The sequence below is a fragment of the Bombyx mandarina genome, chromosome 23 (assembly GCF_030267445.1).
Source record: "Bombyx mandarina strain Sakado chromosome 23, ASM3026744v2".
Taxonomy (NCBI): domain Eukaryota; kingdom Metazoa; phylum Arthropoda; class Insecta; order Lepidoptera; family Bombycidae; genus Bombyx; species Bombyx mandarina.
In genome coordinates this window covers 13,695,372-13,715,633 of record NC_143229.1, presented here as the reverse complement: position 1 = coordinate 13,715,633, position 20,262 = coordinate 13,695,372, and the positions used below count along the sequence as shown (strand labels likewise).

At 35.1% G+C, this 20,262-nt stretch overlaps 3 protein-coding genes across 4 annotated transcripts; 1 reads left to right on the top strand and 2 right to left on the bottom strand.

Moving 5' to 3' along the window:
- The first annotated feature begins 1,847 nt into the window (after nucleotides 1-1,847).
- LOC114241055 (SCY1-like protein 2) lies at nucleotides 1,848-10,151 on the top strand. The gene is made up of 6 exons (XM_089737439.1): nucleotides 1,848-2,072; nucleotides 5,002-5,837; nucleotides 6,077-6,749; nucleotides 7,169-7,388; nucleotides 8,662-8,787; nucleotides 9,601-10,151. The coding sequence occupies exons 1-6, from the start codon at nucleotides 1,946-1,948 to the stop codon at nucleotides 10,064-10,066; spliced, it is 2,448 nt and encodes an 815-aa protein (XP_089593565.1). The 5' UTR covers nucleotides 1,848-1,945; the 3' UTR covers nucleotides 10,067-10,151.
- A 1,010-nt stretch (nucleotides 10,152-11,161) lies between these two features.
- Nucleotides 11,162-13,965, bottom strand: LOC114250533 (E3 SUMO-protein ligase ZBED1-like). 2 transcript variants are annotated; one of them, XM_028184439.2, is made up of 2 exons: nucleotides 13,634-13,965; nucleotides 11,162-13,217 (listed from the first exon to the last, which is right to left on the bottom strand). In XM_028184439.2, the coding sequence occupies exons 1-2, from the start codon at nucleotides 13,638-13,640 to the stop codon at nucleotides 11,221-11,223; spliced, it is 2,004 nt and encodes a 667-aa protein (XP_028040240.2). In that variant the 5' UTR covers nucleotides 13,641-13,965; the 3' UTR covers nucleotides 11,162-11,220. The 2 variants fall into 2 exon arrangements, with proteins under 2 accessions (XP_028040240.2, XP_028040241.2); XM_028184440.2 differs by having other exon boundaries at nucleotides 13,643-13,965.
- A 2,120-nt stretch (nucleotides 13,966-16,085) lies between these two features.
- On the bottom strand, nucleotides 16,086-19,894 carry LOC114241008 (uncharacterized). Its single transcript, XM_089737440.1, has 4 exons — nucleotides 19,418-19,894; nucleotides 18,107-19,041; nucleotides 17,256-17,391; nucleotides 16,086-16,531 (listed from the first exon to the last, which is right to left on the bottom strand). Exons 1-4 carry the CDS (start codon nucleotides 19,890-19,892, stop codon nucleotides 16,245-16,247), a joined length of 1,833 nt encoding a protein of 610 aa, XP_089593566.1. The 5' UTR covers nucleotides 19,893-19,894; the 3' UTR covers nucleotides 16,086-16,244.
- Nucleotides 19,895-20,262: the final 368 nt, after the last annotated feature.

The window sequence follows — 20,262 nt, the reverse complement described above, 5'->3', positions numbered from 1 at the left end:
CCAAAGATAATGATGATGAAATACGTAGTTGAAATGTCGAAAAGAATGTTGGAGTGGTGTTTAAAAATAAAAGTTAATTCAATGAAAAAAATTATCCTTCATTATATTATTTCATAGCAGTCATAAAAAGCATTACATTATTAACTTTACCAAAAAAAGCTTAATGTCTCCACTCTATTAAAAATATTTGTTTTTTTTTTCTACTTTAACAAGCAATAATACCCATACGATGATTCTTTTACAGTAGACTTGCGCAAAACATCACTTGCCAATGTAATGTGATATGACATCACTTTTACAGACAGGTGATATTACTCGAAAACATTACACATCACTCTTAACATTACTCGGTGCGTTCCATAGATACTGTGACGACGAATACATTGTATCTATACACCCGAATCATTACTTATGTGATGTGTTCATACACATCACTTAGGTAATGATTCGGGTGTGTCATTACAGTAGTGTATTACAATACAAAGTATGAACTTTGTATTGTAATACACTGTTATATTACTTGACAGAGATTGACTTACTTAATAATATAATAATTTTATTTTTTACTTAATTTAATTTATTGCGGGATGAACGAATTTCATATGGCGACTTAGACTGCAAATTGAGCTCGACAATAATGTTAATATACGAGAGCAGTAGATGCATTGTTTCGGCGCGGTCTCCTCAAAATGCATACAAAGAGGACTGTACTTTCATTTAGACGCCGTTCTTTCTTTCACTTATTAAACACGCATTAAAACAAATAATAAAACTATTTTCAAACAAGTGCTTAAGTAATTCAAACACAAAAATTAATATGAAATATTACTAAACAATTACGAGCGACTAGCGATTTTACAAAAGTTGCGAATTAAAAATTAAGTAACTACTTGCGGGGAACTACTGGCTGGCCGCATGAAAAATATAAACACAAATACCTATATTAAAATTCAGACGTACCATAGGTATACAAATGTACCTAGCGGCCAGGGCGTACGGTTCAAAATCACTAGGAATAATTCCGTGTCGCTTGCTCATTTATTTTGGTCGATCGGTCTGTCTCGCTCGCTCGGTTCCGTTCGTGTATTAAGCAACATTACACGACAAAGAAAGAAACATGTTGGGTGATAGTGTGATGTTTGTTTCCTTCGCGTAATGTGTGATGTTGCATTACATCGTAGAGTAATATTACCGGAGTAATATCACTCGCATTACTTACACATGTCTATTTTACAGTGCTTGATTGCACAATTAAAAAAAATGAAATAACCTTTCGATAAATTGTAAGAATCTAATAGATACAATTTTTGGAAAAACTTGAAGAGCCATAAATCGCCTTTTCTTGCAATTGTGCATTTTAATTTTAAATAGTAAAAAAAACAGTCTACAGTAGTAAAGCTGTATGTCTTATTCAGTGTTGTAAAGACGGCAAAAGCATAAAAATTATGCCAGTGCAATTAGAGTATTTTATCAACATATTGTAATCGGCAACTGCTATTTATGGTGGAAGGACGAATTGAAAGTCAGAATTGTCAAATTGGCTATCTCGTTTTTACCTTATAGCAGATATGCATTTCAGTTTGAGGGGTGCTGGGACAGTGATGCTGTTCACCCCTCAATTTATTCAACATAAGCATACAATACAATTTTGAATACATCGGCCTAAACTTTAAAGTTGATGTATGTATAACATTCACGTTGTAATATTGTACATTATGGTACATTGTATTGTTTAATAGCACTTTAATTATCAATTTAAAATTGCAGCATTTTAGCATTGAAGTTTTAAGGGCTGACGTATGAGTGTTATTCCTTTTGCAGAGTTAATGGGTGAATAAAAAAAAACAGTGTGACAGTGACATAAGTGGGTTTGGTCTGTGATGAATTGCTGACTAAAATCTAATACCGTTTCCTATTAGTTTAATTAAAACAATAATAATTCGAAATGGATGTTTTCAATAAATTTTATTCATCGGTCAGCAACACCGTGTCACAATTGTCTGGTGTTTTACCCGGAAACCCTGTAACAAGAGAGTTTGAAGCAACACAATTCATAGCGAGCGCTGGCCCAGGTAAATAAATCCATTATTTATATTATCATAGTTTATTATATGTAAACGAAGCTTTGGTAGATTCAGTTATGATTCATATTATTAGCAGGCCAAATTAGGCAGAGGCTTGGCTGATTGTCGATGTCCATGAGCGATGGTGACCACTTTAGATCAATAAAATATGAGCCGAACCCTTCTTTGCCTTGGATAGCAATAAAAAAATTATAGCCTTAGTAGAACATTTAATAATTTTATAAAGGGGAATGCCCATTTCAGGCCCAAAGTGGACAATAGATTAGAGAAAAAATACTTAGTGCATTAATATTGTCATAAATAAATATGCATTTATTTTCTTCCAAATGAGCGCCACTACAGCTTACAATAAGTAGTTTAAAAAAAGTAACTCTATTGAAAAAACAAGGTTTTTGATTTTTGCGGGTAAAATATTGCCAGCATCAAAAACTTTTACGTATTAAGTAAACATTTTAAGTATATAAATAAAACATTTTCAGTATTTGAGAATACTTAAAATGTTCTATTTATATGTTTTATATTATATTAATGAGTTAATAAATCGATTTTAATCCATTATAAGCACATAAAATAACATTAAAGACATACCCATTGGACTTTAACTTGTAACTATACTTGAGACCTTAGAACTTATATCTCAAGGTGGGTGGTGCATTTGCGTTGTAGATGTCTATGGACTCCAGTAACCACTTAACACCAGGTTGGCTGTGAGCTCGTCCACCCATCTAAGGAATAAAAAAAAAACTTTATTAGTATTGTTATTTAAATATGTACAACTAAAACAAAAACAAAAAAAATAACGTGTAAGTACTCGTAAAAAAAAATTTATAAAAATAAATCAAATAACGGTAATTAAAAAAAAATAGATATATGAATTTAATGTAATTATTTTTCGTTATACTGAAAACACTGAATTTAATCTGACTGACTGACACTTCGCAGTTCGCTTGCTGCTTGTGCTTAAATTCAAAATGAATGTGTTTTGATTTTTCCTCAATTTATTTTACTGGCTTTGTTTTATGGATTTTATCCTCCCTTCAATGACGACTTTGGCTCAGGAGTTAAGGATCACAGCTACATTCGATTATGGATACCGATCAATAACGTTTCATACTACGACTGAAAAACATTATGTGAATTGTGGGTTTAACCTGACCGAGATTCAAAACATACATTGGATAAAAATATCTTAGGAAGATCTCTCTTATCATAATTAATAAATTAAACATTAAGAAAAGAAAAGTATCTCACAATCTGACACTTATTTATATAGAAAATTAACCTCAAATGTATTTTTTATTTTTATTGAATTTTTATAATAGTGGCGTCAATTTCAATATATTTTTTAAATATCTAATACATTTAAGAATTTGAAACAGTCAATTTTTATAGTAATATTTGATGTCCATCTTGGGCCCAGCACACTTTGGAGAGTGGGCATTCCCCTTTATGTAATGGTTTTAAAAATTATAGTTCTGTCATTGCCTTCATACTATTATTTGATTGATTTTAAATTCTCTCAAGTTGAGCCCTGTGAGCTCATCTACCAATCTGGGCGTAATTGGAATAGGCCCTTAGCTACCAACAATTAGGTAGTGGTATAAAAAAAAAAACTATTATTATATTTCTATGAATGCAAATACTTTATTAAGAATAGATTATACTCAAAAAGTGTTTTGTACAATACCATAAATACTATAATTAAAACTACTTTTACAGTTCTATTTCGTGTTTTTATTGTCATTATTTTATTTCTGATGTTTCAAATACAGTTCGTCATAGTCTCAAATGATAGATAAAAGTCTTTTTAATTGTGTCTATGACTTGTGAAAATTTAAGAAAATGCCACATAACAAATATCAACAATATATTTGTACTTTAAACAATGAGATAATAAAAAATCAAAGTTCAGTAAAAACTGTAATAACAGAAAGAGTAGGTATTGGATTCTTAATAGAGTCAAGGTGTTGTGTTTGTATGAAGTGTTTACTTATTTAGTGAAGAGTACCTACATGAATAATAGTCTGTTCATCTTTTGCTGGTCGTAATGCATTTTGTAAGAGAGTGTGTGAGTCTGCTGAAAAGCAGAAATTTATGATGACTTTTGATGGTTGTTATATACTATAAATTCCAGATGGGCCTTGAGATTGTTCATTTGTTCAATAAAATAAAATGTTGAAGCATAAATTAGTATCTTATTTATTATTACTATTATTACTTTTTTTTATAAATAATTGAGCCCCTTAAATTATCTTTCCTATGTTGTATAGATGATCATTATACCAAACTGAATGTTACCTGCTTATTGCTTTAGTGTCCAAGTACTCTGTCTCTGTACTACTTTTCACTGACAATTTTGAATGATATTATAAGAGTATTTTAGAGATTAATTAAACAGAACAATCTAGATTTTTATTTTTAAACTATAGATTTAGTTTTGATCATGTTCATTATTTTATAATCGCTAACTTTTTCACATGTTTATAGATGATTTAAATTAGGCGAATAAAGAAATGGTAAATCCATTTTTATTTTATTGAAATCAGTTTTAAATTTAATTAATTTTTTTTACAGGTACATAATGTCTCATTTAATATTATCATATTATTAATTCCAACATTTAGAATATTTTCCTCAGATGTTTGTGACCACAAAAATTGTCGATTATTTAAATCATAATTTAAATCAGCATGACATTAAACAATAAAAGTAATTTTAATCAGGTCATTGAGTCATGAAAATTTAAGAAAATACAAAATACACATTGTATTAAAATTACATTTAGTGAGACCAATAAATAAGTACATAATGGAGCTTATATTATTGAATCCAGTGGAGCCTTTATGAAGTACCTTTTTTCGTCAAAAGCCTGTGACACTAAAAAACTATAACCTAAATATTTCCAATTAATTTTCAGGTCTACTATGGAAAATATACAAGGGATACAAAAAGTCAACAAAACAAGAAGCATCTATATTTGTGTTTGAGAAAAAGCAATTAGACAGATGGCAGAAGGCCGACAGAGACATAATGTTGGAGACTCTTAAAAGGGGTATAATACAGCTAACAAAACTACGACATCCGCAAATCTTAACTGTACAGCATAGCCTCGAAGAGAGTCGTGAGAGCTTAGCGTTCGCCACTGAACCAGTGTTTGCGAGCTTAGCCAATATACTAGGCTACACGGAAAATATGCCTCAACCAATACCTGGACATTTAACCAATTATAAACTCTTTGAACTTGAAATTAAATATGGATTGATGCAGATTGCTGAAGGCTTAGCGTTCTTACACAATGATGTCAAGCTACTACACAGAAATGTGTGCCCTGAGTCAATAATAGTTAACCAGCAGGGTGCTTGGAAGATATTTGGATTTGATTTTTGTGTTGCGAATCAAAACTCTGTAGGAGCTGCTCCATATTGGCCTTTCAATGAGTATTGTCAAGCTATGCATGCTCTCACACAGCCCTCACTAGACTATTTAGCTCCAGAATATATATTATCAGCATCACATTCACCGGCAAGTGATATATTTTCTCTTGGAATGGTTATATACGTACTGCATAGCACAGGCCATCAAACTTTAGGTAATATTGGAACGGATTATATGAAGTTCAAAAAATTTGTAAATGAAGTCAGAAATTTACCACAGTCCAGATTGTCATGTGTAGCTGAAGGTCTACGTGAATATGTCAAGTTGATGCTTAATTCGACACCAGAATTACGACCTGATCCACATCAATTTTTGAAGGTACTTAATGAACTGTAATAAAATGAAATCTCAACAAAACTCATATATTTCCAACTCCATTAGTTACTTGGTAGATACGGTAGAAGCTGGTAAATGATTAGCTTTGAGATTAATTATCCGTTTCTACTAATATAGTTAAGCTCTTGTCGTCACAAAAACTAGTAGTACGAAAGCTAAAAATCATGTTTCTTTTAGTCTGAAACAAATTCGTGAAAATAATATTCGATTTTATTTTTCAGATCGCTTATTTTGAGGACGTGGGTGTGAAAACTTTGAATTATCTAGATTCTTTATTTCAATGGGATAACCTTCAAAAGTCTCAGTTCTACAAAGGTCTCCCACAGATAATTCAGAAAATGCCACATCGTATATGTATATACCGGATTTTGCCATGTCTAACCAAGGAATTTGTGAACCCTCCCATGGTTCCCTTTGTTCTACCAAACGTATTACTCATAGCTGAGAACTGTTCTAAAGAGGAATTTGTGAAGCACATCTTACCGGTTCTGAAGCCGGTCATGGTAGTTCAAGAACCCATCCAAATACTTCTAATATTCATGCAAAAGATGGAATTGCTTCTGAAGTTGACACCCGGTGATGAAATCAAAACGGATATCTTGCCAATGCTGTACAGAGCTTTGGAATCAGATGCTCAACAGATACAAGAGCTGTGTTTGTCAGTTTTACCAACTTTTGCCTCATTGATTGATTATCCTGCTATGAAGAATGCTTTATTACCACGTATAAAAAAATTGTGTATGAGCACGAATTTTATTTCGGTTCGTGTAAATAGCTTGTTGTGCATTGGCAAACTCTTGGAGCATTTGGACAAATGGTTGGTGTTGGATGAGATAATACCGTTTTTGCCGCAAATACCTTCGAGGGAACCTGCTGTCTTAATGGGCATTTTAGGTACGATATAGCATTGTTTTTGCTATCAATAGTCTATAATAAAAAATATTTTTTATTATAGACTTGCTTAACCACCATTTTTACTCACAATCATCAGACCCAAACTATGTCTTTTTGCACTACGGGAGAACTAGAGACTAATGTGTTAAAATAATACATTGACCCATACATTGACATTGGCCTTTAAGCGAATAAATCTGTTCAACACATTAATGTTTGCCTGAAGTCAGAGAATCGACCCTCACATCTGGAATTGTTTGGGTCCTGTTGACCTTTATCTTAAGTTTCTTGAAACTATAGGCTCAGTTTTTGTTTTATTTTGTTTTTTAAACTGTAATCAACTAATCACAGTTGAAATTTAAAAACGTCATAAAAAAAGGAATCTTGTTTTTATTAAAGTTTTAATATAAAATTTTCAGGTATATATAAATTAGCTTTAAGTCATCAAAAACTAGGGATAACTAAGGAAGTGTTGGCCACAAAAGTGTTGCCATTCCTCATACCTCTATGCGTTGAGAATGGTTTGACTCTGACCCAGTTCAATGCGTTGGTCACACTGGTGAAACAGATGATTGCCAAAGTGGAGAGCGAGCATAGAGCTAAATTGGAACAGCTCAACTCTATACAGAACGAGTCCAGGTGAGTTTAATATATTATTTATCTTGTTTTACACTTTATAATATAAGTACATTAATTAGGTTTTCAAACGTCATATCATATTTTAATTTTAACAATAAATAGTGAAAAAATTCATAGAAAAAAAAAATGGTATTGGCTTTTATTTGCCACTGACGTTGTATTTTCTTATTTCCTCCCCTTCTTCCTTTAGGTACATACAAAATTTCAATGAAACATCTTACCCTTTAATAGTCCGAATAATTAATAGGAATCAAGTAACATGTAAATAAAAATACTTCAAGACCCTTAAGTTACAGAGCGTCCCAAAGAATGTCATCCAAGCATACTCTCACACAACGTAACCTTCCTTTTGTCTACAGTCTAGTGATGATCTAACATGTCATATGAGGCCGTCAGCGCAAAAGTGACCTAAGCTTTACAATACTTTATAAGCATAAAAATACGCACTAAAATGATGCTTACAAAGTCATCTGTTGTCTATGGATTTAAACTACGCATAGGCCGATTTTGCATCAATATTTATTATGTTTTAAATAAATTTCAATACATAAGCATGAATATGAATTGTGGGTTAGGCCACTTTTGCGCCGACGGCCTCATATATTATGTAAACATCGTTATTATTGGCCAGATTCGAATCGCAGCAATTGACATTTCCGCTATTTAACCGTTGATTCCAAATTAAAACCTGTTTTGTGTCTTTTTTTGGTCTTTGAGTCAGATATTAATAATTTGTTGCATTTTCTTAAAACGAGCAATCTTACCTTTTACCCGATAGAAGGTCACTCGTTGTACTATAGATTACGTTTACGTTTTACGTTACGTTTTCCGTTACGTTTTCGATTACGAAGTACCGGAGTACTCAGCAATACTGGAGCCCCACCCAACTCACTGCCTAAAGTCTGTTTTACTTTTTGAAATGGCACAATTAACTAAATTTTGCTCGGAAACGGGTTTCTTTACCAGAGTGATATAGACAAAGACATTAACGCCGTCTGCCTAATGATATAATATTAGTTTTGTATTGCATAGATTGGTGCATAAGCACAGGGCTCACCTCGTGTTATTGCTTACCTGACTTTACTTGAACTTACTACTGCTTTGTCGTATAAGTTATCAGGGCGCTGGTACTTTCTCATGCGGGCTTAGGTATTCCAACCCTTCAAATCGGTAATATCTGACGCGGCGGAAATAGTCTGATCTTATACGGTATCTCCCTATACGGACTATGCCGAGTTGTACGGTAATGTTGTGTAATGTGTTTACACAACAGAGTGATGGAGCACGCCCTTTCGGCGGACCTGGGCCCCTCCCCGCTGGCGAGCCCCGCGTCGGACGTGCGGGCGGCGCCGCTGGGCACTAGGGACGCGAGCTCCCTCAGCATCCAGGATAAGCAGAGGTCGGGACATTGTATTGATCTAAATCGAAACTTTTGTGTGATTACTGTCTTTCATTGCTACTGACGGCTTGTGGTTACCGTCCGCCATGGATCTCAGCACTGCCAAGCCGCTGTGGATCGTTCATTAATTGACTGCGTTTTTCGTCCTGATTAGTGATTCCGACAGGTATATTCGATTCCCAGTCAGTCATTTTCGCTGTAGAATGTGGCGTTAGCCATCACAGAACGAGATATTTGACAGATGCCTGAATCTTGCTTACGATATTTTCAAGATAAGCTTGCATATATACAAGTCCCGAACAACAAAACATACGGACCGCCAGTCTAGCGAATATCACCCGATCGGTGGAAGATATTCCTTCCGTTGTTAAACCTTCCACATTGGTGACTCCGACGTGATATGAACACGCATCCTTCTGATATAGAACGACAATATTATTTCACTATACATCGAATCATATTAATTGTAAAATATATGAAAATGCAAAAACAATTCTGCTGGTTCGTCTCCCAGTACTGTAGGGGCTCGAGCAGCGAGACGATATTATTATGATTTCCGAATGGGGGTCACTAGGCTTATGGATACAATTCCCAACCGAACCCAGTTTGGAAACTTGTGAAAGCTATCAGCCAGTCTCCGGCCGGTGCTGGTACTCGTCGGTCTAGTGGTTAGCGCCGCCACACGCCGGGCTCCGGTTCCCCTGGGACTATCGCTAATTGTACAAAAGAGATCGATTTCTTGAAACAACTCGCGCACCACCTGCAATATGTTGATGACACTATGGTCTAACCAAATCTCATTTAAACTTCCAGGATAGCTCAAGCGCAAGAATCTGTCCGGCAGTTTGCAAATCAGCATCAGCCGGCTCCGATCAGGGCGCCTCCTAAGTCGTCTCCTCCCAAACCTCTCGACCTCACGTCGTCTCTCTTACAGTCCAACCTCACGCAGCTGTCCACTCAGCAGGCCCGACCTGGTACCACGCCCGGTAGTCACTTCGCCCCCAATTACCACAGCAGTATGATCAGCAACATGGGTCACAGCACACTGGTGCTAAACCACGCCCAGGGCATGGGTGGCGCGCCGGGTACGGGGGCGGCGCCCGGCGCTGGCTGGCCCGCGACGCCGAACTCCAATTTCAACAACAAATGGGTGAACAACCAGAACCCTCACACAAACACGAGACAGGACTGGTCGGCCTTCGAGTCGCTCCTCCCCGACCAGAGCACGAACAATAATAAAAAAATGGCCGACAACGAAATGATGGATTTGTTGAGTTAATATCAATAAGAATGTTTATAAATATATATGAAACGCAGAGATAACCTGGAATATTACGTATAATATATTATGTAAATTATTAAGATTTTTGTGTTTTCTGTTTATTAATTTCGAATCAAAATTTTCGAACTCAGACGCTGTTACCAAAACAACAGCTCAAAGTATTTCGTAAATAAAAAAAGGTTTGAATCGGCCAAATAATAATTAGCGTATGTCTGAGCGCTAGTGACGCCCAATTATAGCATTCGATCCTTGTGTCCGACAATTCAAGCCTTAGTATTTTTATTTATTACTTATTACTCAGTATTCATTTAATACATTACATTCTTTGTCAAGCTCGAAAAAAAACCGCTTTCAATTTTATATTATTTTAACAAAGTTCGTTAATAGCTACCAAAGAAAATCGGTTGACAAGCAGAGAAGATAATGGGTACGGATCCGCTATATATTTTCGAGGAAAACTAATCTACATGTCTATAGTACTTTAATGATATTAAGTAATAACATTAAAATCGGTCGATATCGATATTTAGTTAGGTATACACTGTCGTAGTACTAATTATTGGGGTCGCGGTTTTTTTTTAGTTTTGTCCGTGCAAAGATAAAACAATAATAAGGTCGTAATAAATAAACGACGCAACAGTATTTTCTTCTCGGTAGATAGTCATTGTATTCTTTGATTTTATCTTTTTAAAGTCTGTCAATTAATATTAATTTTTTTGTAGTTGTCCGAAAAGATGAAGGAACCAGAATGTTTCTTTTTTGTCCAAAAGTTCTTTGCCTCAAAATCCGACGCGCTCAATCTAAAGTGTAGCGTGCAACACTGGCATATCAGGTTGCACTCGGGCGTAATCGGACGCAATCGGAAGTCCCGAACGCATGTTTCACCTGACATCAGTCAACTATATTCGCGCGCCGATTTAAGTTTAACATGAAATCGTAATTTAGGGATGGACGTTTAAAATATACATCGATGTTTTTTTCGATGTGATGCATCGATCGGTCACATCGATGGTAATACGATGTATTGGGAAATACATCGATGTTTCTTATATATCGATTGTTTTAGGTTAGGCATTAATTAAAACAAAAATATGTATTAATCAGGAAATATATGTATTAAAATTAAAAATCACCGAGACAACACATTTTTTTTACATATTCCAATATTTTTTGTCAATGCTATGTAAAAACAAAAGTTTGCTTAATCTCTTCCCCTTCAGCCGGTTTCTTTGTTCAGTCATAACTAGCCCTGCCTGTGAAAAAAGTCTTTCTGAAGGGACTGACGTGCCAACTATTGTTAAATACTTAAAAGCTATTTTGTACAGCTTCGGGAATTGTATTTTGTAATCTCTCCAAATTTCTAACGGATTTTCTTTAAGTCTTCCAACAGGAGTTCGGAGATAAACGGAAAGTTCGTCAGACAAAACGTCTTCAGATTTGTTAATTTTCCAGTTACGATGCACTAACTTATGGTGATCAGTCCATAATGAAAAGGCCTCTTCATTTTTATCGGACTTGTCAGAATCGGACTCAGGTTCTTCATTGCTATGCAAATTCTTCTTCATTAAATCTTTAATTTTCGTAACAGCATTCGAACAAGCTATCGGATCATTGAAATGCATTCTTTTAAACCGTGGATCTAAAATACTTGCGATAGCCAGAGCATTCACATGTTCTATTGAACCCATTCTTTTATTTATTTCATTAATAGCAAGTTTCTGCACCTCTTTCGCTACGGGATCTTCTATAACAGCTGAAGTTATTTTAGAGAGCATGCAACGAACTAAGGGAATAATTTTACTACTTGTGCAGTATTTATCACCTGAAATTTCTTTTGTAGCCGCTTCTAAGGGTCGCAATACCATGATGACAGACGATACAGTAGATATTTCCGATGCACTCAGCATTGCAGGTGCTCTAGGGTGGCGGAAGAGAATATCATTTATGACACTACGGAGTTCTAGAAATCTTTGTAACATATAATATGTACTGTTCCAGCGAGTATCCACGCTTTGTATTAATTTTACCTCAGCTGCTCCAGCAGAAGACTCCGTAGCCGCAGCAGTAGCTTTACGTAATTCATCACTAGCAATGCAACTCTGTTTAAACCAAGTCACTATTGATTTTACTTTAGAAACAATGTTTCTCCACTCAATACATATCATTGTGCCTTCAGCCACCAAATTCAGAGTATGGGCAAAACATGGGATGTGTTTCCTTCTACCAAACGCTAATTCGATCGCCTTAACTATATTGGCTGCGTTGTCAGTAACAACAGCTGTTACATTCTCTTGATCGATTTTCCAGTCTTGACATACCTTTAAGAGAATTTCAGAAAGATAATCTGATGTATGTCTTTCATCCAATTTGTACACACCTAAGGTGACTGAATATAGTTCAATGTCTATTCCGAAATGTGCTGTGATGCCCAAAAAACTTTTCATATTCAAGGTATCCGACCAAATATCTGTTGTTAGGGTTATATCTTCTATAGAGGACAACATTTTCTTAATTGTTTCTGAAATTACTTCATATTTATCGTCCAGCCAGCGTCTTAGAGTTGTTCTACTCGGGAGCTTATATTGAGGAGCAACTGTTTTCATTAGAGTTTTGAAGCCTTCGTTTTCAACGATTGAGAATGGCTGATGGTCTTTGCAAATCATGAATAACAAACAGTTGTTCAGTTTCCTTGTCTTCGCTCCAGATTCTGAGTAAGAGGAAATATCTTTAAAAGCGGCCTGTATTGTTCTTTGGCGTTTTAAAGGTGTAACGTTTTCGTCTAAGTCTGAATCAATGGTTTCATTTACGGTTTTTGGTAACGGTGCACCGGATCTTTGACTGCCACTGCAACTTGGAACAGGTTGAAACTGAAGTACTCCATCATCCATTTTATTATAAGGCGTAACTTTGGTATCCAGATCCAGAGGATTCGATATTTCGTCTGTAGTAGTTACTGCATTGAATGTAGTTTGTTTCGGCTGAATTTCGAGATAAGCAGCCTTATGAACATTACGAATATGTCCAATTAAGTTCGTAGTGTTTCCAGCAGACTTAATTTCCTTTTGACATAGTTTGCATTTCGTTTTCTTATCGTCAATTTTGTTAAAGAACTGCCAAACGGAACTTTTTTTCTTAGGTCCCATTATAACTGAAAGTAAAAAACAAAACTATATAGGACTGTTTACAGGGAATTTATAATAATACCTATTAACTGCCTAGTAGAATACAAATAAGTATAAGCCGCATTTTAATCGATAATATTAATATAGTAATTATCGATAACTTGGCATCACTACAATAGATAGTATTATTATTTCACGGTAAAAAATATAACCTTTCAATCAAATCGTATCATATTGCGAAATTAATGCATTCGTCGTAAAGTAGGTACATAATCTTCTCTTTTATATCTTAGTTATAAGCACGCGCAATATAAAACGTAAAATATAATAATTGCTTTGTACTTTTTGACAACAAAACAATGTGTCATTTCCAGTAAAGTTTCACTAGCAAAACCATTATCATTATCACTAAATACATTATTCTATTTATTAATACACATACCTGACATACCTGTTCATAAATTAGTTTCTTTTTTAGATTTAAACAAGGCAAAAACTCGTATCGTAACAAAAACACAATATACATTTACACAGCAGAAACTCGGTCGGCCATATTGTTGTTTTGGTTTAATTAATATTGGCAGCACTGATTATAACGTTTCGTTTCTCTTTTCACTCATAGTATAGTAATCTCATAATTTGCGTACCTAATCGATGCATCGAATGAAAAACATCGATATATATTCGATGTTGAAGTATTTACAATACATCGGTTCAAGACGATGCATCGTTACTATACATCGAGTATTTTAAATAAATCGATGTATATCGTCCATCGCTATCGTAATTTGGGTATAATTAGTATTGTGTAATGCCTAGCGACGTCTTCTCCTTTTTTATTCTGAGTGAGAGTTTTCCGCTGATACGGACACATAAACCATACCAATCACAAAAGTAATGATTTGAGTAATTACTAGTGGTAGGGCGTTTTGTGAGCCCGCATGTAGGGGCAGCCCTTGTACTATAGAACTGATACTTTGAAGTTGGAAGTCAGTCTCAAGCCGTGAGCTCGTATTCCCGTCTGAGCAATAAAAAATGATTGCCACTAGTAATATAGGTTAAATCCCATCGGTAGACACAATCAGCTGCTGACAGTCTCGGTTAATTGTATTTCAATAGTCGCATCGTCGTAGGACCCTATGTGCTTAGTGCGAGCTTTTTAACGTTTTCGATAGCGAAAAAGTTAATTAAGTTAAGAAAAGTTAAATCTAATTTGTATGCAGTTGGAACAGCGCCCCTAGCGGCAAACGTTCCAACTCCATACAAATTTGAGTTAACTTTTACGCTATCGCGAATGTTAAATAACTCGCACTAAGCATACTGAGCCCCACTTCGACATGGAGCAGCTGATTCCATGGCTAAAAACGCGCCAATAAGGGTTATGATTTTTGGCGCGCAAATGTCGATAAGTTCAGTTCCATATTAATAACATGTAGGTTATTTAGATTAGTTTAGAAAATCTTTATATGTATATTTCAGACATTCCACATGAAAAACAGGCTAATGACAAGGGTTTTGTATAACAATTAAATAATTGAAATTGACAGTTAGCAAGTTGCATAGTGTTACAATAGTGTAGCTAGGTGCATAGTATAGTTTGCTCGAGTTATATTACTCATGTCAAAATAAAAAGCGTCTACTTTAATTATATTAATTAATGTACTTATTTTGCTTTAATTGAACTGTCAATTCCTAAAAACAATTTTAATGAATGCCTATCAGAACGTGATCTTTACTTTAAGATTTATGACATTTCAAATAAATTGATTGAATTTTAATTGTTTTTAATTGACACGCTAAATACGAACTCATCTATCGTATTGAACATCCACGGCTGAGGGCATATTTGTCTTCGAGGTATTTACAGAAATTTATTTTATATAAATTCGAGGGGTGAAAGACTATTTGGTTGTGATTACCAGTAATTACGCGAACTGTAATTTTGCGAGTTTGATTTTTATTAGGTACACGATGTTATTCCTTCACCGTGGAAGTTAATCGTGAAGATTTCTTAAGAACGTATTTCAAAAATCATAAAATCATAGGTTTTTGGCAAAGGAATCATTAGCCTTCAGAAAAATCGTAAAAGTGTATTGATAAACATTGTATTAAAAATACTTAATATAATAAGCGAAACATCATTTTTATTTATAAAAATGTTAAAAAGCTATACTTTTTTTTTACAGATTACAAAGAAATATTGTAGGGTTACATTTTTCATTTAAATTAATAATATTTCAACCCCTTTTAACTGTCGATTATAAATCTTAAATCTAAACTTATTAAATCATTTAATATAAAAAGAACGCGGGAATGGTCATTTTCCGGTTTTATACTAAAAATAATAGTATTAATATCTATAAATAATTATTAGTTTAATATATTAATTAAATTCACATATTTAGTATTTCCAAGGTTTTGTTTAAAAAAATAATGAACAATACGGTTTTAGTTTGAGTACAAAACCATTAATACTCAAGTCGAGTGCGATATCCATCATCATTAACTACAAATAGATACGCTACGCTTTATAATTGGATGAATAATCCTAATTAGTTACACTGTTTTACCGACATAATAAATTCTTATAAATGTGATTCAAATATACGGTTATTGTTTCCCTTATTGCTTATTGCTTGGATCATTTATCACGTTATTTTGAAATAAGTCCGGCACAATAACCGTTATAGATAACTTTCCTTTATCAAAAGTGACTGCGCTCAATTTCAATTTAAGTTAACTACAAAGGTATTTCACATAAATATACATTGGTAATTTTATGTGACAATATGTTTATATTTTTGAGTGCAAAGGAATATGCTGGTCACTTGGCTGTACCTAGGTGAAACCAATTGTATGAAATTAGTCATTAATTAAATTGAAGACGATAGTGCTAATAGTGAAAGGCTTAACCAATTTTTATTAAAGTAGGTAATAATCTTTTTATCGTTTTTGCCGTCTACATATAATATTTTCTTACTTAATTTTTTTTTCAGTCGCTATTGAAATTTATAAATAATAATAGTTTTATTTTATTTTATATTCTCACAATATTATCTTCTTCTTCTAAAAGATAACGCGAAAAACATACAAGCGGTTACAGTTTGAAGCACACTAGCTGTTAAGAAACATGTTTTATATTCGTAATTAAACGATAATGACCAAATCATAATGAAAATGGCGACAACCGTGTTGGAAGCTGTCATCGTCGCGGTAGTGTCAAAGTCATTGAGCGTGCTGTTGTACAGGGGCTGCTCGAGGATGCTCGAGGCGGCTGTTGAGAAGCTAGCTAGCATGCACCAAACCACTAGTAGACTTTTACTATTGGATAGTGTAATACCTGTAATTTAGAAATGAATAATACAGGTATTAGTATTATAGTATGTACGATTCTATTGGTTTAGTGGAATCATTGGCTCTAATATAAGATTAAATGTTGTTCCAGACTCATGAGTACTTTCGATCTCTCTGTGATCATACTGTCTTTGATGCACTATGTTTTACGGTAGGCAGCGGCTTGGCTCTGCCCCTGGTATTGCTGAAGTCCATGGGCGACGGTAACCACTCACCATTAGGTGGGCCGTACGCTCGTCTGCCTACAACTATAATAAAAAAAATGTAGTTCATCCATCATTCATCATTCATCCTTCCACAGTTTCTATAGATTGGATCCCTTGCAAGGCCCAACTTATTTCTACGCTTTTTACAGTGCGCAAATAGGGTTCTAAAACTTAAAACTTAGTCCGACCTAGACAGAGAGTTTCTTAGATTTACTGATCTTCGAAACTTTTAGAAAAGCTTTCGCTTTAGCTTTCCTGCAATCTTATTCCAGGGAGATCTGATTTTATTAACAACCCAGGAACCGCTCATTAATTTAAATTTGAAATTATTTAAAGTATCTGAGCCTCAATTGTTAGAGTTAGTAAAAACTGGGTAAAGGGCGATCCTCTCGATTAGGTACAGCTAATTTTCAGAATTTCATGTACACATCAAGCTAACAATCCCTATTTGCTTCCAAAAGCGGAATAAAAGTAATTCAAATAGTAAAAAGTATTAGCACCCACCATAAAATCCCACAGCTCCAGCAACGCAAAACGCGGCACAAAGTCTCGCCTTTTCATTGATGGATTTCGGGAGCACAACGCAAAGCATTATGAAACACAGCGCTGATCCGTGTGCCGCAGCTATCAGCGTTGACACCTGTTAAGGAAAGGGTCCTATCAAGAAAATGATGAAACACTATGCGCTTCAAATAGTCGTCGTGGCCTAAAGGATAAGACGTCCGGTGTATTCGTATCTAGCGATGCAAGGGTTTTCGAATCCCGCAGGCGGGTATCAATTTTTCTATTGAAATACGTACTTAAAAAATGTTCACGATTGATTTCCACGGTCCACCAGCATAACCATTATGCCTGGTTCTGTAACGTGATACTTAACCTAGCAAGGGCTTAACGTGAAAACAATGACTCAATTAGATCGTCAAATATTGCGCTAAACTAAACAGCAGTTGAGTAGTTGGTGCAACGATAAGACATTGCGTGCTCAACCACGGATCAAACAAAGGGGAATTCTTTGTAATAGGTATTATAGATTATATATATTCTTCGGTGTAGAGCTGGCTTACCAGATGACGTTACAGCCTTTCTTAAGTTGCCAAGGCAGTCAGTAGCCCAAAGGAGAAGACTTCCTAGGGGACAAAATGATAGCATCCGTACTTTTGTTCCCACTCAAAATTACTCAAAAATGTAGATAGGGACTTTTATGTCACGTCTCCAAGTGGACAGGATAGATCCATGAATGCTCATGTAAAACCAGTAAAAACTTTTGACCGTGTGGGGTGCATCATCTTTGACCGTGTCGGATGGTGGTAGGAGTGCAAGGTCGCCACGGCTTATTAGCTAAAAAAAGCACTTACCGACCAAATATTCATGTTCGGATTTTGTTCCCATATCAACGGCGGGAATACTACGCCCAATATCATGATAGAGAACGTAGTACATAAATGCAGTAAGGCGTATAAATAAAAGTTCACATCGAGTAACATGTTCGTGATAGTTATAAAGTTCTTTTTCAGAGAGGCATTTCTTCTGGCCGTCCCAGGGGTCATTTCCACAGCAAAAACCAAGTTATTCTGAACTGCTTCAACTGTAGTCTCCCTATAAAGTGGTTGTGGATTCTGACTGTCGTTTTCAATACTGGCCAGTTCTTGGTAACCGGTTACTCTTTCGTAATCACCGATCTCTAGTGATCCAAAGTTACTTGAGAACCTGTTCGAACTTCCAAAGTCGGAAGAGAATCGATTAGTATTGCCACCTTCGCCCATGCTAGTGAAATCTGAAGAAAATCGTGCTTGATTAATATTTTCTCTATGTTGGACGACAGGATCGATGATTTCTTTAGCGTTTTTATTTGATTTGAATACAACAACATCTGTACCGTCGTCCTCTTGCGCATTGCTAGCTAATGGCTCGTTATTAATCGAACTGTTATTCGTTTGTCTTGACTGTTGCCTCTCATTCGAAACACGAGCTTGATTAGAAAATATAACTTCATCTTCGTCTTCAACTGCCTCTCTTAGCATATTGTAAGTGTGTCGGATAACTTTCTCGATGTAAATAGGACGAGTATATGATGCCAAAAATAGACAGTTTTGCATCACAATAGCACCGTAGATCATGACTACAACGTCGCCAGTGTATACCGTGCAAAGATAGCCGACTAGTATTGGTATCAAGCAATTTCCTACTGAAGGAGCCATCCGGACTATCCTCTGAGCCATGGTCAGTTTTTCCCTGAAGAAGTGTGTTATGATGACCTCTGTTTGCTGACCCGTTAATGCGCAGCCTATACCTGAAAGCACACGAATAACAATTTACAGTCGTTTGTAGATCTCGCAAATGCTCTCCGCACCTGTTTAAATATGACTATTAATTGTACAAAAGATTCGTAGTATGTTTTCAAATAACAGTCGAGTTTTTTCTGATGTGTTATAATTATTATTAAGAACAATGATGCGAATTCCGACTAAAATGAATGAGTCCCGACTTATTTACACTAGACTTGACTGACCTAGTGCTATTTTACTAGCATATAACATTTACGTCAGACCTATAAATCTCGTAATATGCAACAATCATCATTTATTTTAATAATTCATCTGTCATAATTCTATATCTATTTTAATTTGTCTATATAGAATGAATATAATATTTTGCATGTTATTTACCTGCGAATATGCCAGAGAATATATTAACAATGTGGTCATTGGTTGTGGCATCAGTGGAGTAGCTAGAGAGCAGAATGCCGGCTACCGTCAGGCATAAGCCGGCAAGCGCCATGAACCTCGGCATGTTGAATATCTTCACGACCGCTCGACACCATGACTCCAAGAGTAACCTTATGACAACCATAATTACTGGTACGAGGGCTATGTCTACGTCCCATATTTTCAACAATTCTTCTTTTTCATGGCCCTCTTCTCTGATCGCCTTCAATATGATTAATCCGTACAATGTTAACACTGCAGGCACTGTTATGTGGTAAATCACCGCAGATACAACTATCAACCAACCGTAACCACCGTCAGGTGGCGTTGGTCCAATTTCTGGCTGTGAAGCGACAACCCTGTCCAGATGTAAATCTTCTGTCCGGTTTTCGACCCTGTCGGTCTGTCTGGCGTCAGTAAGAGTTGGATTTTCCATTTTTCTAAATGTGTACAAACAAAAACTTCATGTTCAAATTAGTGAGTAGTCAATGAGTTATCTATAAGGTATGGGTTCGTTATCTTATCATTTATCATTTTGCGTAATCACCTGTGCTACATTTTTGAAATCAGCGCCAAAATATCACAATAAAATAAATGCCTAAGGCTCATAAAAAATATTATTGATCAGGAAGGCTCTGCACTTATTAAAAAAAACGAAAGGTATAAATAATTTTACATGCAAATGTGATAAATTTGATTTAAAGTAAATTAAATTTATTGACTTGAAGAGAAAAAGTAATAAACATTTCAATTATAATTAAGTGCAAATATTGGTTTTCGAATGCACCACAAAAAATATACGGCTA

Bases quoted from the DNA above. Each gene is read 5' to 3' on its own strand.
- LOC114241055 (XM_089737439.1), top strand. From the start codon at position 1,946: ATGGATGTTTTCAATAAATTTTATTCATCGGTCAGCAACACCGTGTCA. The intron at 5,838-6,076 runs GTACTTAATGAA...TTTATTTTTCAG, and splicing joins ATCCACATCAATTTTTGAAG to ATCGCTTATTTTGAGGACGT. The intron at 7,389-8,661 runs GTGAGTTTAATA...TTTACACAACAG, and splicing joins TCTATACAGAACGAGTCCAG to AGTGATGGAGCACGCCCTTT.
- LOC114241008 (XM_089737440.1), bottom strand. From the start codon at position 19,892: ATGGAAAATCCAACTCTTACTGACGCCAGACAGACCGACAGGGTCGAA. The intron at 19,042-19,417 runs GTAAATAACATG...GTGTGCTTTCAG, and splicing joins ATTCTCTGGCATATTCGCAG to GTATAGGCTGCGCATTAACG. The intron at 17,392-18,106 runs GTAAGTGCTTTT...TTTCCTTAACAG, and splicing joins CGAACATGAATATTTGGTCG to GTGTCAACGCTGATAGCTGC.